The sequence below is a fragment of the Cyphomyrmex costatus genome, unplaced genomic scaffold (assembly GCF_001594065.2).
Source record: "Cyphomyrmex costatus isolate MS0001 unplaced genomic scaffold, Ccosl1.0 scaffold241, whole genome shotgun sequence".
NCBI lineage: Eukaryota > Metazoa > Arthropoda > Insecta > Hymenoptera > Formicidae > Cyphomyrmex > Cyphomyrmex costatus.
Genome location: NW_017276489.1, coordinates 1,282,838 through 1,301,109, shown reverse-complemented (window position 1 = coordinate 1,301,109; position 18,272 = coordinate 1,282,838). Strand labels below are relative to the sequence as shown.

General features: G+C 32.0%; 2 protein-coding genes across 2 annotated transcripts; both read right to left on the bottom strand.

The window, feature by feature from the left end:
• Window positions 1–664: 664 nt before the first annotated feature.
• On the bottom strand, window positions 665–3,889 carry LOC108774269 (putative achaete scute target 1). The gene is made up of 7 exons (XM_018540332.1): window positions 3,729–3,889; window positions 2,648–3,142; window positions 2,240–2,553; window positions 2,041–2,149; window positions 1,611–1,929; window positions 1,187–1,357; window positions 665–989 (listed from the first exon to the last, which is right to left on the bottom strand). Exons 2-7 carry the CDS (start codon window positions 3,131–3,133, stop codon window positions 784–786), a joined length of 1,605 nt encoding a protein of 534 aa, XP_018395834.1. The 5' UTR covers window positions 3,134–3,142; window positions 3,729–3,889; the 3' UTR covers window positions 665–783.
• A 6,422-nt stretch (window positions 3,890–10,311) lies between these two features.
• Window positions 10,312–14,077, bottom strand: LOC108774255 (lysosomal acid phosphatase). The gene is made up of 6 exons (XM_018540317.1): window positions 13,910–14,077; window positions 13,080–13,175; window positions 12,655–12,894; window positions 11,437–11,743; window positions 11,123–11,334; window positions 10,312–10,700 (listed from the first exon to the last, which is right to left on the bottom strand). The coding sequence occupies exons 1-6, from the start codon at window positions 14,075–14,077 to the stop codon at window positions 10,557–10,559; spliced, it is 1,167 nt and encodes a 388-aa protein (XP_018395819.1). The 3' UTR covers window positions 10,312–10,556.
• Window positions 14,078–18,272: the final 4,195 nt, after the last annotated feature.

Genomic DNA, 18,272 nt, shown 5'->3' with positions numbered 1-18,272 from the left:
AACTTTAATGTTAGAAAATAAATTTATTAATGTTGATGATTTATACTGTTTTGTTTCCAGTTTTTTTTTGGAAAAGTATTTTATCAGAAATTTTATCAGAAATTTTAATGTCATATAAACTTATTGTGTCTTTAAAACATGTTTCTAAAGTTCGAATGTACTCCTTAAATATATCCTGTAACAATGTGTATATCTTTTAAAAAAATGTATTGATTTTTCTTAATATATCAATGAATTATCTGTTATTCATTAATCAGCGACATTTCGTAATTCAGGACACACATATACAATTAAAAGAATTTCGAAGTTATAAAGTATAAATATAATTCTACGATCAAGATTTTTGTGTCAATATAATTTGATATCTTAAAAAGAAATAAATGTTCTGAAATTATTTATATACTATTTTGTGTCAGTATAAGTATCGCATACTATGTGTATAGTTTTGTATATGTGTAATCTTTATACATTTCAAAAAAATATTATTTGAAAGACACTCATATATCTTTATAAATGTTAATTGCTGGTCAATATTGCACTAACTTTTAAAAGATTGCAAATATACATATATATTCTCTGGCGTTAATACATTATTAATGTAATATAATATACACATAATATGATACAGCTGATTGTAAAAGTATAATTTTATAATTCTCGAACCTGTAAATTGCTGGCATTAACGTACGATTAATAAGTCGTGTTAATATCCACCGTTTTGTAGTTCTAAATATGTGTTAACCATTTCTGAACCACGATAAATTATAATACAAAAATCGTATATTATGTATCACGTTTTGATGGTGGTATTAAATGTTCTGGTAGCTCAGCCGGTAGATCGTATCCTTCAAGCTTTATATTAATTAGATGCATGGCTAAGGCAAATTCGTCAGAGTCTAAGAATCCATCTTTATTAATGTCTGAAAGCTTCCAAATCTTTCCGAGCACGCTGTTTGGCAATTTGGACTTGACCATTTCTGATTTGGCCGCTAGTAATATAAAGTTATACATAATTAGAATATTTTTTCTTAAATTGTCACACTCATACAAATATTGCATATTTATACACACATGCGCGCACGCACACACAAAAGTATTTATATAGTCTTCCGATTATAATAGCAAAAATGTACAAGCAAAGCTATATAAGTAAAAACAACTATCTCTATAAATTCATCAACCATACCTGCTCCCGTAATTTTTCCATCTTGTGGTGCAAGTGATTCAAAAATACTATCGTATTTATATCTTTCTTTGTTGACAATCCATTCTGGTTCACCTGCACCCGCATCAATTCCTTCTCCTCTTTTATATCCAAATGGACTAACTTGATCTTCTACACCTTCAAACGCTCCTCCTAAAATTAAAATATACATATACAATTTTTTCTATAAGTTTAGAATATATAAATATTATATTGAATATATTTTCTGGTATTAATTTTGTAATCAATTGAACTTTTAGCAAAAATTTATGGAAGATTTAAAGAATTTTTTGAGTAAGTGAACGAGAAAGAAAGAGAGAGAGAGAGAAAGAGAGAGAGTGTGTATTTATCCATATTTTGATTCAGGATTTACTAAAATTTAAATGTAAACAAAGGTGATAAATACCTTTAATAAGTGGTTCCGAAACAGTAGTGACTTCTTCATGCGGTATCATAGCCATAAGCTTCGCGATATCTTCAGCGAGCATTTTATCTACTACTTCTAATAATTTAAGTTTTATAGGATTAAATTTATTAAAATCATGATGTGCTAAGCTCTCTTGCATCTTCTTTAGATCCGGAAAATCACCAGGTGAAATCTGTTGCTCCCTTTGAATTTGATCGTAAATCTGGCCCAAATTTTTTATCAGTTCTTTTTTCTTAGTATCTTTACCAAACATACTCGGCATATCTTTCCGTAAAGCGCTTATTATGTACGCGTGTACCTATAAATTGATGCAAGAAACATGAATCTTAATATATGTATATATCTAGTTTAAGATTTTAAACAAAGATACTTTTTCTGTAGAAAAAAATTAATTCTTTATTTTATATACCTTCGCTAAGCGCGCTCGTTTAATTAAGTCGTTAAGTTTTCTTAATGCAGCATTTTTTGGAAGCGATTGCATATCTCTGAATAAATCTTGTTCTTCATCTTCAAATAATCTAAAAGGAGATTTTTTACAAGACTTTCAAATACAAAATATAAAAATAATTCTATAATAAAAATAAACTAGAAGATACACAAGCACTTACCTTCTATTAACGTCATATCTTAATGGCTGATCCCAAAACGAGCCAATATAAACTCTAGCTACTTCTGGTGTTTGTAATACCTTTCCTAACGACCACATTAGAGCACCATATACTCTCATAAGCTGTTGATGATCTATCATGTCAGCTTTATTAAGAACAATTCTAATTTTATCATCATGCCCACGTAAGGCCTCAATAGATCTACGAAATTCATCCGAGATATCGAGCTTATGAGCGTCAAACAACAAGATAATCCTATCTACACGTTCAGCAAACCATTCTAAAACACCAGTAAAGTCATAGCCTCTGTCAACCTGAAGAAAATTTAGGATATATATTTATCATATCAAAAATATATATATGTAAATAAATATGTATGTAAAGCAGCGCTACAAAAACAATACTTACTCTTTGTTTTTCACCAGATAATATACCAGGTGTATCTACTATAGATATGCCTTTCAAAACAGGAGACGCTACAGTCGAACATTGAAATCTGTTCAAGAATGCATTGCCGAATTTTGAAAGTGGTCTAAACTGTTTGTTTGGATCTACAACCAAGGCATTTCCAGGAATGACTCCTTCCTTCTCATCGTACATGACAGCGATAAATCGATCCGTAGTAGGCTCTGGTCCGATTCTGATACCAGGGAACTCTCTTTCCAACAGATACTTGATAAATGTGGTTTTGCCAGTGGAATATTGCCCAACTAGAAGAATCATGGGTTTTGCATCAAAGTCTGGATCATCCAGCTGTGGTGAATGAAAGTCGTGGAACTGATAATACTGTTCCAGTGGCAATAATTTGGATTTGTATATCCTCTTAAGGCCTTCGGTGACATTTTCGAAGAGGTCTTGCTTGTTGTTCTCCTCGCGATTCAGCCAGCTAAACATGTTGACAATCTGCAACAAATTGAGTTCTATATTCTTGCTAATGAACTTGTCATCGTGTACATTTGTGTTAAGCCTGAATTTCAAAGAATCGTCATGTTAGCGTTAAGTAACACCGTGTTCTGTTAATTTCCTATGTTTGAGTTACTGTAAGTACGGATTGTGACTCATTGTCAGACTACAATTCTAGACCAGCCGTTCCAGGCTAGTGCAAGACGGCCTACAAAGGTTAAGGTTATCACATCAATTATATCAGACTGCTCCGCCTCCAAATTTTACGCTTGTGCCTTCAAGACATATCTTTCAAGGTAGACTGAAGATAGATTGAAAGGATATCGCGCGGAACTTGCCCACTGAAAACTCGGTCATGCCTCGTTCTAGAAAGCAATTTATCGGTACCACCTTCTTTTCTGATATCCTATCCAGCACCTCCTCCTTCCTTTCGAGGAATAGTTGAGATTTCAAATATAGTTGAAATGTGTAACGGAGAGTTAAGTGCAAAAATACAAAAAGTGTTAAAAGGAACACGTGGACAGAGTTTAGGTAGGAAGACAGAAAGAGAAAGGGGAACTCGAAGAGTATTGTCGAGAGCACCAACCTTTGCTCGTATCCGTCGGTCAAGGATGAACAGCTGCGCTTGACAGAGCGCGACGGACGCGAGGGCGAGCGCGGGCCGCGGACTAACAGGAGAGTGCGGTGGAAGGCAGAGCTCGGCCAAGACGATCCGACAAGGGGGTCCGCTGCCGACGTAGACGCGACCCAAACCGATCGCGGAAGAGCACGAGCAATACGGACTTCCGGAACGAATGTAGTGGTGATGGTGGGGTAGTGATGGTGGTGGTGGCAGCGACGTCGGTAGTGGTGGTTGTCGCCACAAATTGCTGCCACGATGCTCACGAGTCACAATCGTCAGCGGTGACGCAAACAACAGTGGAATTGATGGAAGATGCGTCGCGCTGCGCGAGCAGCTCGGGGAAACCAGCGATCGCGAGGCGGAGCCGCGCCCGATAAATCGGGACTGATATGATACACGCTCTTGAAGATAGTCGGCGCACTGCGGCGTACGACCGATGGCTCAGAACGACGGCACGACTCTGTTGACAGGTTGTCGACAGCAATCACCAACCACTGTACGGCATTTAATTCAGCATTGGGCTCAGTGCCGACAATTGCCAAAGCCCAGATACGAGAGGAGGGTGGGAGGGAGGAGGGTTGCTGACTAATAGGACATACCCCGAGTTCACACATTATGATGAATCGTTTCCGTATATAATGTTATGTGAAAATTAAATGAACTTATTTAAATTAGGAATAAATTCAGTAAAATGAATTAATTAATTAATTAACATGACACCGAGTTTATTGAATAGAAATCAATATTATGTTATATTGGTTCTTTTTATAAAGATACTTGAATTATTTCCCGTTAAACACAAACTATAACAGTACATTACATTAACGTTATAATTTCCTATTTAACAATAATAACTGTAACATAACACATGTTGTACATACATAACAGTTTATATTATTAGTGCTGAATAGGAAACTATAACATTGGTGTGTATATGTACTGTTAGCTTGTGCGCGATGTTATGAATAATTTTAGACACTGCACAATGGTAGAAATATTAAGAATAAGAATAAGTATTAATAAATAAATAATAAATATTAAGTATTATATAGAAATAACGAAATTAGAAATATTAGAAATTGAATATAAGTTACAATAGATGTAAATAAAATATGACATATAACATGTATGTACGTGTCTTATATCATGTTTGTGTTTATTATGCGTTACATTTTATCTCTATCACCAATTTTATTTTTTAAATATTTATTTAAATATTTATCCATTATTTATTTTTTTTACTTAAAAAATTTGTTTTTTATCTATATAAAAAAAATTTACTCCTACAATATTTTCTTTATTGTGCACAAGGTTTTAGGGTTTAAATGAAAGGAATAAAAAAATAAGAACAAGGAGTAAAACACACACACACATTCATCAGAAATTGCTGTGTATTGTATGATACACAGTTCTTAATAGATTGAACTTTATTGCCTGTGTGTTATATAGTCTCTGTTCCTATTCCTTATTCTTTTCATTGTGCTCTCAACAATACGAATAAATGAATGAGTGAATTCATTAATTAATAGGTCTGTTCTTTGTAGCAGAGGGTCTTCTGCTACAAAGAAGAGATTTATTTATTAGTATACTTGTTGTATACTTAAAATGAAATAGATAGAATAGATATATATTTGGAGTTTGGTGAAAGTAAGAAAAAAAGAATAATCTAGCGAGAAAGAATAAGTTTAATTAATATAACTGAGTTTAAAATTAATTAGAGAAAAATGAAGGGACTGGCACTGGTATTGATAATATAAGTCAGTTCTTACATTTAAAATCATCTTAAGTACAGTCTTAAGGTGTCATAAATTCATCATATTAGAGTATCATATATTAATATAGAGATATTACTTATTAAGATGATCTTGAAATAAGAACGGTCAGTATCAATACTGACCTGGAATGCGAAAATTCAGCTTGAAAATCTTAATTAGAGATCAATTTGTATTGATTTAAAGTTCTATCTTCAATCTTGAAAGAATAAGGTTCGAGACAAATTCGAGATTAGTTGTCGAATGCATTAGTTGGCGAAGTGCAAGTTTACGTGCGCAAGTTCAGGTCGATGACAGGATCGATAGTTTCGTAATTCGCGGTCGCATGCGTGTGCTTTATCGGAGATGCCTCATCATTCTTCGTGCCGGGAACAAACGGGAAATAACATGCACAGAAACAGCTGGACGTAGAGAGAAAACGTAAAAACACGAGATAAGAGATATCGCGTACTTAATCTCTATTACCTATATTTTCTTATTTTATTTCTATATATTAACAAATGCTACGCGACGCGCGTGGAATTTAGGTGAGAGCCCGATCAATCATCGGTAATTCTCCGCTTTCAGATTTCCACAATTTTTATTACATTGTATTTGCAATTTTCGTTGCGAAACAAAATTACTCGATAAAGCATTTGCGCGATATTCCGGGTATTGCAATTCATCGCACGCAAGTTCCCGCGCGAAGTTGGGCATTCTCGGTTCCGGCGCGAAGTTGTCGAGTTCGGTTGTTACGATTATTTTTCAAATTTCATCGCTTCGTAGTTCCAAGCAAGTTGCGTGATGTTTGTCGATGGTTTAGTTACTAAATTCAACGAAACAAGTGTGCGTAATGTGATCGGTTCGCGAAGTTTTCTCATCATTTTCGTTGTTAATCAACGCGAAGGATATCGAGGAAAGCGAGGACACGTCAAGGTACGATATATGTCATTCCTAATTAAGAATTAGAACTAAGAATAATGGATGGTTATGTCGAAATTTATATGTATATTCTTCAAAGGTCAAGAATTGAGCTTTATATATATAGTTATATATATATAGTTTATAATACATAAATTGTCATGTATACATTATGTAATTTATATAAATGTATATATTAATTTATATTATACATATATATAATAATTATAAAATATTATGTACGATACAAATTAATAATTTATATTAATGTTATATTAAGTTTTTTTTAATACATTGATCGTTTTGCGCTTAAAACGATGCTTTCAAAGTACCAAATAAATAATGCTTTCTCTCTTCCTGTATATCCTCTTTATCTTCATTTTCACCTGCATTAACGAACGAAGCTCTATTCCATTAATAAATAAAACTCCCATATTTTTCCCTATTATATCGTAGCCGTTAAACCATCTAGAAATTGTTAAAGATTAAAAAAAAAAGAAGACGATAATGGTAAAAGTGAATAGCGATCATATGCGAGAAAATTTTGCGAAAATATATTAAACGATTTAAAAATTCAACAATTTCTTACTTTATTTAATTATTATTTTAGTTATTTATTAATTTCTTTAATGATTGAGTGATTAATTTACTGTCTATTTTTTTTATTAAGTGAATATAAATAATTGCATAATAAATCATTAACACAAAGAAACATTTAGCGAATATTTATTACCATCCGCGATCGTTTTCCTTATATTTGCTAATGAAAAGAGATCTGCGAATATATATATATATATATATATATATATTGGAAATATATATAGAGTATCCCAGATCACTAGGATTTCTTCCTACGAACAATTATTGATTAATTTATTCGTTTACTTCATCTATTTATTTAAGGAATTATAATTCATTAAAGTTTTTTTTTTATTAAGTTTAAATGTAAATAATTATATAATAAATCATTAAAATGTAGAAACGTTTAGCGAATGTTAATTGCTACCCATGCGATCATTTTTTATATTTTTTAACGAAAAAAGGAGATCTGTAGAATCGGAAAAATATAGAAAAAATATTTTATTTCATTAGGATTTCCTCCTACGAACAATTACTATTATAATACTTTATTCGTTTACTTTATCAGTTTATTTAAAGATTCATTCTTATTTTTCCTTTAAATTGAAAAGTGAATGATTGCATAACAAATCATTAAAACGAAGAAACATAGGTGTCTATTGCCACCTACGCGACCATTTTCTTTACATTTGCTAATGAGAAAAAAGATCTATAAAATCGGAAAAATATAGGTATTCCAAATCATTAGGATTTCCTCCTACGAACAATAAATTATGTAATTCTGTAATAGTAACGAATGACATAACGGAGGCGTAATGTTAACAATATGTGACCATGCTAAGAGAGACAATCGATAACTGTGACCTCGTCTCATACATGATCGATCAAATCACGAAACATTGAATCGCTAGCAATGCAGTAGATTCGCGCGAATAAAACTTAAATCGTTAAATAATGAGTCATGAAAAATGATAAGCACGAGCTAAGCCTTCTATCTTATCTTTCCTGTTAAATGCATAGCATTGAATTGGCCGCAGTTTCCTTGATTCCAATTGACGTAAAAATGAAATATTGCAGTAATCAAATTAATAAGGCGATATCTGTAGCTTAGAAAAAGATTATATAAGGCAATGTTTGTAACTAAGAAAAAAATTACAATTCCTTGATAGCGATCTTACTTGAAGAGAATTTTGCGTATCGAAAAAAAAAAGATTTTTTCTACTTTTATTCACAAAAAATATCATTTCTACTTTTTTCACAATAATATACAGACGGAATTAATTAAAATCATATGATGACAAAGCATTTCGTTCAATTTATCTGAAAGTAGAACACACATTGAGATCAGAGGTGTATCTCCCTATCGAGCGCGACTGTTTAATTGCTAATTGCGTACGCACTATTCGGTACAACAGACAATAGTTCACGCCAATAATCGTACATGATATTACGCAATGATATGCAAAATGGGACCAGTGTCAGCCGTTGCATAAGCAAAACGGGCACATCCCGGTTAAACGATTTCGTGTCCATTTATTCGTCTTAACAAGCTTCGCTTGAATTACAACTGATTTGCAGGGATACTGACAATGAGTTGTAACGTGCACATCGTGCACTCGACTGCAGACATTCGTAGCCTCTCTAAGGAATAGAATGCGAATGTCCTTATAAATCATTTTGAAACTCAACGTTGCATTATTGCTACGTTGAATTTTGAAATAATTTAAAAAATTCAGCAAGTTTATTCAGCGAATTTATCAACTTTTATTTTTAATGAGAATAATTTATTTATAATACTTCCGTATTTTTGTCATATACCATATATATATATATAAATCATATATATAAATCTGTATTTATTTTGATAAAATTTAGGCCTTTAAAAGTTATATTCTTATCTCTTAAAAATTTTTTTCTACAGTATATGACCTTTGTTACAATATATGATCTCCTTCTATTTAAATCTAAGAGCTAATTCGATTTTAAAAAATATCTGGAAATAGCAACCTTGAGTGAAGAATAAATAAATAGGGTTTATTAAATAATATGATTATATAATTATAATTTAATAAGAAAAAATAATTGAAAATTTTCTTTGGAAGATGCAAAATGTAATTTTATATTGAAAAGTACAGACGATGTGAAATTAACTTTCTTGGAAAAATATTTTCTTAAGTGAGAGAAGTTTCTTTTATAATTTCTTGAATTAAAAATTTCTGTCTTATATCTAACGTCAATATAGATATTGTTGAATCGTTGTCCTTATCGTTTATCAGCATTGCATAAAACACTGATGATTCCATTTCTGTTACTGATAACAGTTTTGATGATTATTTGCAATAAGATATCAGAGGCGCCTTCTGTGCTAAATTCTTCGTACTGTACATTCATACCGACAAATAAGAATTTATTAAACGAACAATTTTTAATTACACTTGCTTGTATAATTTAATATAAATTTTATTTTTACAGAAATCGCATACCAGATTCATCTCTCTATGGATTCTTTATATGTATGCAGGTGAAAAACGAAGTACGTATTCGAATAACGAAGTTGTTTTATTAGCGGATCAACGTTAAGTAAGTACAATAAAATTTTCATATTATTACAAAAATAAAACGCTTCTAGGTTTTCTTTTTTAATTATACATTATTTCAATGCCTCTCATACATCGCTATCACTTTGTGATAATATTAGAAGTATATAAATCTGCGATTTTATTAATTGCTAATATTGACAATTACGACATTCATAATTACAAGTATTAAGATAAATAACTGATCCTATACTTAAATTTAAATATTGATCGTGAAATTATCTATATTTCATTTAACACATGCTAAATGATTAGTATCGAGCAATTATGAGTGCATCGAGGAGACGCTATTTGTGTCATTCTATGTTTATCGTTCATTAGATATAAAACAAGGATAGAATGACACAAATAACGTTAATAACGTCTTTCCTGAATGTATCTTATATCTCTTATTTCGCTTTGTATACATGCAGTAATAATTTCACGTGAAAACGTGAAGGTAATAAATTAAAATAAATTTAATTTCATAATTAATTACAATTATTATAAATTATTATATAAAATTATTTAAATAAAGAGAAAAAAATTAGCAAGATCCTCTTATTTAAAAAATATAATTTACAATGAGATCGACAATGAAAGTACAGCATGCATTTTGTGTATAAAAATTCATTTATATTATACATATATCATACATAAAATTTGCAGTCATGTTAGTGAGTTAAAAATAAGTTTACAAAATTGTGAACGAGTCCGCGCGTGATTTATTTACAATTTATTTCTGAAAGAATTTGTACTTTTACTTTCTCTTGGTTCTTTGAGCTATATACCCTTTTGATTTGAATAATAATGGAGTAATGACTGTATCTCTAATCAAGAGCGTGAGATTAAAAAATTTTTGCTGAGAATAGCTCGAAATGTATTCGAAACGTTCGCTTTTACTATTTAACGTAAATATGAAATATATGTATATGAATTGTTGTATTGTACTTTCATTAGTAGTTTTATATTTTACATTCTGCGTCCCAATCGTCTGGAATCACTTCGTGCCACACTTGCTTCAGGTTTTGCAATTGGCAAGGACTCGCGCAGTTAGGAATTTCTAAACGATGCACGTTGTCCATTTCCGTATTATTCAAATACAATGCCTTTGATAACACACAGAATCGAATATATAATTAGTGTATATATGTCATGTTATATATTATAATTATTTTACAATTTATAAATCACTAGAATAGCAATCGTTAGAGGTATAAGAGAAGTATTTAAATAATATGATATATTAGTATGCAAATACAGACTATTTTAGGAATTCCGGATGAATCTCAGTAATTATGTAGAATCGCTAATTGTTACCATTAATTAATTGAATGAATTACGTGCTATTTCCGGTAATTACATAACATAATACCTATTATAATTTTCAATAATAATGTAACAAAATACTTAGATGGAATTTACAGAGTATTAAAGTTTTTGCGATATGCGAAACAATTTCTGATTATAAAAATATTCATGGGTCATTCATAAAACTTTACGGTAATGATACTACGATAACTATCCATACCTTTACTTCTTGCTCGGTTCCATTATTAGCGAAGTGTAGCTCCAATATGATCATCGCTCCGTAATCGGGTTTAAACAGCTCATTCGTAAATCCCATTGTCCTCATCACGTTAACGATAGTTATGTCATGAGCGGAATAAAAGTAAGATCGTTTCGACTTGGGATTGTTTTTACTCTCTTCCATATGCTGCAAAATTTCTTTTAGCAGGGGACCTGAAAATATCGATAATATAATTTCCAAAAACAAAATTTTGCGATGTAACTTAAAAGGTGAATTTTCAGCGATTACTTATCGCTGCAGAAATATCGTCGTACCTCCACGAAGACGTTTTTGAATAACGCCCTCGGTGAAAATGGCGAGGCTACGAGCAGCTATTTCGCGCATCTCGTTGTTGTAAAAATTTTGCGTCCATACTGGAAGCTGTAAATCGTGTTCCTCTTCGATCTCGAGGGTGTTGTAAAGAAACTCGACGTCGGTAATCGTGCTCATATTCTGTCCGGTGTGCTTCGTTAGTTCCTTGTAATACTTGGCCATTTTCTCGCCCGATTTTTTTTCTTCCTCTATATACGCTTGTTTTAGAGCCTCTTCTAGCTTCGGACATGGTGCCTTCATCGTAATCAGCTACAATGACATCACACACACTGTGTTGAAAAATAAGCTTCTTTATAGATTTTCATATTTTTAACAAATAATTTATTATTTAACAAATAATTTATTATTTGTTTAATTTTCTGTCGACCAAGTTAGACTTTAAAATCATAATTGATAGTAATTTTGGTATATAAATTTAAATTTGTAAAAAATAAATAAAAGATGTATAATTCAACTTCATTGATAGTAAAAATTCGTTGTTGAAGCTTTCACAAGCATTACACAGTCTGGAACAATTGTATAAATCTGCACTGAAGCTCAAAAACTTAAGTTGCTAACGACAGATGCAAAATTTGACATGGCTGATGGATTAAAATTATTTACACATATTTATCATATTGTACTATTATATTTTAATTCAAGCATTTTTGCAACGTAAAATAAAGTTTTATGCATAAAATCTGATTATTACACGCAGATTATAATAACACAAAAAGAATAATTTTGCTGGAGTATTCAAAAAATTAAGTAAATACAAATCTGAAAATAATTTTGTTGGACCATCAAAATAATCACGTATAGTAATCTCAAGCATGATAAATAAGACTGCAAACAGTTTTTACATTATAACAACCAATTTGAACGTTCTACATAATTATTTTGAACACAATTATTTTTAGATCTGTATCTAGCTAAATTTTTAGATACCTCAGCAAAACCGTTCCTTCCGTGAATTAACTCAAACTTGTTGTGATCTTAAGATTATAGATTACGTGCTTTTTCTCTTCCTTGAACAATAATGAGTATTCAAAAAGAGATTTTTTAAGACAAGATAATGAATAGGATTTCTTCTCCCTCTCTCTCTCTCTATCTCATATAAAATTTTAAACTGTAAAAAAATTTTTTTTATTTAACATTATAAATCTGATCTGGTATTATACCTTATCTAATGCCCGTGGTATCGAATGTACAGGAACGGGAGTCCATGTCAAACCGGGCACGAACATGTCCTCGGGAGCTGGTTCGAACAATCCAGCGAGTAATGCTAGTGCTGACATGACGCACCGATCCGCGTAGCTGCTACGTACCAACGTGGCTGTGCTCTCGAATTTACGACCGATTATAGGGCCGTATTTTAAGCGTATCCACTGACCCATATTATACAGTTGACGCATTCCTTTCTGAAAGTGGATTTCGAGATTGATAACGGGCGCGTTGTGTACCATTACTTATGCTTGATCACGTGTTTTACATGTGATGCATGTAAAAATGTGATTTTATTTATAGCAAGTCTGTGTGGACATATATTATCGTATTATATACGGTAATATTGATTCATCGGTATCTGTATGTATTTTATTCGAACCTTAGTCAAAGAGCCCCAGCCATCGGGCCAATCATAATTTATGTAAGGGTCCTTAGGGTAGGTCTCTGTAGGAGTTCGGTCGCCATGACGAAACAACTGTCAAAAAATAATGACGATTTCTGAGAGAAAATACTATTCATTAATATACAAGTTTACCATGCTTTTTCTCATTTCTAATGAATTCTTTGATTAATTTCTGAAGCAAGATTCATTTAAATGCCATTTGTCGCTACTTTAAAAAATTGAAGCAACATTACAGATATTTTTAATATACTAAAAAAGAAGTCTAGTAATAGCTATTAAATGTATCTTGTTTAGCACATACATTGATAAAATATTTACTTATAATAAGTTATTATTATTAAGTTTATTATATTTATTAGTATTATTATTATTATTATATTTAATTAATACTATTATTATCAATTAAACAATATTAATTAATTACAGAAGTAATAATAAATAAAATAATGTTTAGAAAAATAAAATTAGCGTTTAGTTTTGATTATATATTAACCGAACATTTAATTGAAGTTATTTTATCAAAGAGAGACATTTTAGTAATTATCGTGTAGATTTTATTATTATTACCAGATTTTTTCAGTATATCGGACATATTTTAGCAAACATCTTTTTATTGCATACTATTTATTATATTAAAATAATATGATTAAATATTATATATATATATATATATATATCTCATAAAATTATGAAGTTAATATATTCAAACTTCGTTAAACGTAAATATTAAAATTTAATTAACGCGTTAATGGAAGTGTGGAGTGACACAGATGTGACCGGCCAAATGTTACAAGCGAGCTACTCACAAAAACCACCTGCTGTAACGTGTCACGTTCGGTAACCGGAGATGCAAACGCTGTGTACGCTAACAGTATGCAAGCGATGAAGGTTCCGAGTATAACCACGCTCACGCAAACGCCAAGCTTTCTGATACGACAATTACCCGTCGAGGTTCGTCCTCTAGCCCGATCCATTTGGCCCAATTACACGTTTCCCGTAGGAATCCCAAGTAACTTCTTCGATCGCACTAGATGGTAAACGAGAGCTCGTTAGTGGCTAGCGTAATGAGTCCGGCACAACCTATAGTCATTTAGCACCCGGCTCTTGTGTAAAATAAGTTAGTACACACATAAAGTTACTTTACACGATTGAGAACCAGTTGCTTTGTTTATCTCAACATTAGAATTCCGTTCAGTTTGTAAATCGTTATTTTAGCAAAACAGATATCTAGATTACGCAGATCTAACAATAACGATAAATTAAAAAAATAAGAACGCGATGATCTTTTTACATTTTTAAAGTTCGATATCTATTTTTTGAGACTGATCTGAATTATATATTTCTTAAAAACGCAGTTGGAAAATTCTTTTCCCACATTGTATGACAAATACTTAAAAAATAAGACTCCCACGATTTTAAATTAAAGAAAAAGTCTTAAGCCATAGATAGCTTTACTTATTTCCGTAAAAGACCATGAGCTTATCCGGCTTTGTAAATAAATGATTCACTGAATTCAATTACGTTTCTCTGAACTGTGTATATTAGAAAAACGCTTGTTTTTCTATCAGATAAAGAATACCAGTGTGCTATGTGCAGCTTATCGCAGACTTCTCTATTATCTGTCATGTCATGGCAAGTTTACCTCTGTTTACACACAACGTGTGGAACGTCGTTCGACTGCGTCAGCACTAAAAACTATCGTGTTCGATACGGCACTGCGACCGCTGCAGCACGTCGTGCGATATCCTCTTCACGTTTGGAGCGCGCGGAGGGAGACGCGTGACGTGCGTGAACGAAATTGCACGTACTCGTGGCTTGCAATCCGAAACGTGCGGCAGTTAGTCGGACTCGCGGACGCGAATCCGATAACACACACTCTGTTATTATCGCTCCGAACCACAGAATCGTTCACGGGTGGAGAGCCGACACGCGTCCTCTTCACGTTCTCTTCTTCGCAGCACGCTCATCCTCACGTTGTATATACATAGCTATAAGATCGACCGTGAAGGTTTACACATATATATATATGTGCGCGTGTATTCGTATGTCATACTTACGTAAATCCCATGAATGCGCATCTGGCTTTCAGTTGCGCACCAGTTGCCTCTCGATTATACGGCGATACATTATTTTCTTTTCGTTATAAAATGAAACGTTCGATGACTTTGCGACGTCTGAACTGTCTGAAGTTGATCAACGATATCGTTAATGGCTTTAGTGTGGTCTGTTAGTGTGACCTTTATCTCTTATTGATAATAAGGTGTTGATAAAAATTCGACAAATAACTTTGGGCAATGAAATACAGATAACTGCATGTTTTAAAATTTATTATTGAAGTATTCTTTGAAAATGATGAATGTTATTATAAATACGTAATTTCACAATAATAATATATATTTGTTTTTATTTTGTTAAACTATTTTTGAGTCAGGTCGAAATCTACATTGTCTATTTGTCGAAAAACTAATATTAATATTCTTGGAATTAGATTTTTTAATAAACTAGTTTTTATTTTACGATCTAATTATTTACTCATATTTGACCTCTCTGTTACTTTTTATTGCTTAGCAATTTTGAGCTTGAAAATTAATATTGCCATTTTTCAGACCAGATAGTAAAAAAAAAACTTTTAATACGCTCTGTTAAAAGTACTCAAAATATTCTCGAATGATTTTATATTTTTTATAATTTTTAACGAGAAACAGTCAAACGTTGATGTTTACTGTACTAAAAAGTTACTATTTCACTGCCGTAATTATATAAATACTGGAGAAATGTATGACTTCTTCGTATCATGTGTTTTTTACTTTGTATCGTGAGAGTCCCCTACTCTAAAATTTAGTGATAAAGAAAAAAAGCAGGCTATATTTAGCATCGGACATAAAGAAAATACGGAATATGTTATCAGAATAAATATGCGCGCATGGCTGGGTTAAAGTAACTTTTATTTACGATCAGTTTTTACTAGAGGCGCAATAAATTTTTTTTTATAATACACAGAAATAACGCAGGTCGACTTCACGCGCTTCGTTTTGAATTTCGGTGATAACCAAACAGGATTTCGCGATTAAGCGAATAAATCGCTTCGTCCGTGGGCACACATTTATTTCTGAAATGATAGGTAATTTATTCGCGAAACGCGATCCATATACGTCGATCAAAACAAACGATATCATATGTCACGTATTGGAGCAACAAGAGTTATGTTGCGAAATAATTTTAAAAATACAACAAACGTTATCATACGTTTATAATGATATTAGGATCCATTTTTGTAGTTATTAATTAATAGTCTCTTAATTAACATTATCGTGTAGATTATTTTAATCACATATAGTTAATACTTTTTTAATCGAAAAGTAATTTAAATCTTAAAGTCATCATAATTATTTTTATATTGAACATTGTTCTGTTTTTAAGACAATATATACGGATAATTTTATATTATTAAAGAAGTACAATCTGACAATCTCGTGTAATTTATCTGACTCCAAATCTTCTCAATTATATTATGTGTTGTTATTGAATGCGATGAACGGAATCGTTATCGATACTTACAGTGCGCTTTGGTTACCACCTGTTGACAGGCATGCACAAGCCAAATGTCAGAATAGATAGCATTCGAAGTTTAAATAAAAATTTAAATTTCGTTAGAATTTAATCGTTCGTAACGTTATGGAATTGCAAAAATCTGTTAATGTATTATTGAAAAATGTTCGTTACAAAAATTAATCCAGTCAGAAATGATCGGTCGATCGATGTTGAATCAGCTTTGATTGATATTGATCGATATATCATTTTTGATTGAAAAGAATTTTAATATCTCAAGTAATTTATGATTGATTCACTTCAGCCAGATTACGTATAATCGAATTCGGAAAGTCATAACGACATTTGTCACAACGACATTTGTTTTCTTGACACGATTTGTAATAGATGGAGTAATATGTCGAAATATCGAAAAGTGCATCGAGCTGCTTTCTTCCTTTCTTTATTTCAAATCAAATTTTTATTTCAAATCAAATTTTTTTATTTCAAATTCAAATCCGACATTTTTTTGCGCATCCCTGACCTACGGACTAATTCTAAGTCTATAACACGAAAGAGGGACGAAGTTTTACTACCTCTATGTCGCATTTTTATATGTTTATATTTTATGCAAGCGCATGTGCATTCGGTGCACGTTGCGTGTTACATAAGATGTAGATAGACGTCGAAGTTAGTAAAACAAAGTGACTTAAGTAGCAGGGTCCTCAAATCGTTTTGCGCGACACACCGAAAACGCTCGATACGTAAAAAATAAAAAAAATACGATCGTCCGAAGTCACCACGGAATTTCTTACTAATTCTAGCTGATCGATGAAAACAGATTTGCTGATAAGGAATTTGCACACAATGCGTATTTACTTTGTCGTCGGCGCAAACGAAGTTTGAGAACGCCTGACCTAACGAACGCAACATCGATTATGATTATTATAGTAAGTACGATGAATTTTCATTTTTTTTTTTACAAGAGAGACACTACAATACTGGAAAAGGGAGGAGACCGAGAGACAAAAGAGAGTGTGCGAGGGATCGTATAATACGTCGTTTGGTATGAAGTTTAACGAAGAGGGCATTCAGAAACTAAGGGAGAAAAATTATTCCACGCGCGTAAAGGATTAAGGGAAAATTCTCTCTCGCACGCAATACTTATTCGAGGGAGGAACTCGTTGCGGTATACGATTTCAATTGCAGATAGTAATGACTAGAATAAATGCAGCCCGGAAGTGGAGCGTCATCGATTTGCGGAGGCGCGACTCGAAGGAGCCCTCTTGTTGAATCAGCGAAATGTTACGTCTATCCACTTCGTTTATTTTGCGGCAGGAATAAAGTTTCTAATCCATACGCGGTTCATGCATAACAATTAATAAATATAGCGAAGGAATAAAATGCAACAGCGATATCTGGCGAGAATATTTTTATGGTACTTGCAAGTTTGTTCTTTATTAGTTGAAAGGAGGAAAGGAATATTTAATCGCAAAAACAAATCGAACAATACATCTTATAAAATTAGATTATAAAACTATTAAGATCTAGATGTTAATATATAAAAATCCACGAATAAACGGAAACTTTAAGTCTGATCTGAAATAGTCTATACATTTTTAAAAAGGCCTTGTTATTTAT

Coding starts and splice junctions, on each gene's coding strand:
- LOC108774269 (XM_018540332.1), bottom strand. CDS start 3,133: ATGTTTAGCTGGCTGAATCGCGAGGAGAACAACAAGCAAGACCTCTTC. Junction 2,554..2,647: donor TATCTGGTGAAAAACAAAGA/GTAAGTATTGTT, acceptor AATTTTCTTCAG/GTTGACAGAGGCTATGACTT. Junction 990..1,186: donor TGGAAAAATTACGGGAGCAG/GTATGGTTGATG, acceptor TTATATTACTAG/CGGCCAAATCAGAAATGGTC.
- LOC108774255 (XM_018540317.1), bottom strand. CDS start 14,077: ATGGATCGGGCTAGAGGACGAACCTCGACGGGTAATTGTCGTATCAGA. Junction 11,335..11,436: donor TCAAAAACGTCTTCGTGGAG/GTACGACGATAT, acceptor CGATATTTTCAG/GTCCCCTGCTAAAAGAAATT. Junction 10,701..11,122: donor GAACCGAGCAAGAAGTAAAG/GTATGGATAGTT, acceptor GTGTTATCAAAG/GCATTGTATTTGAATAATAC.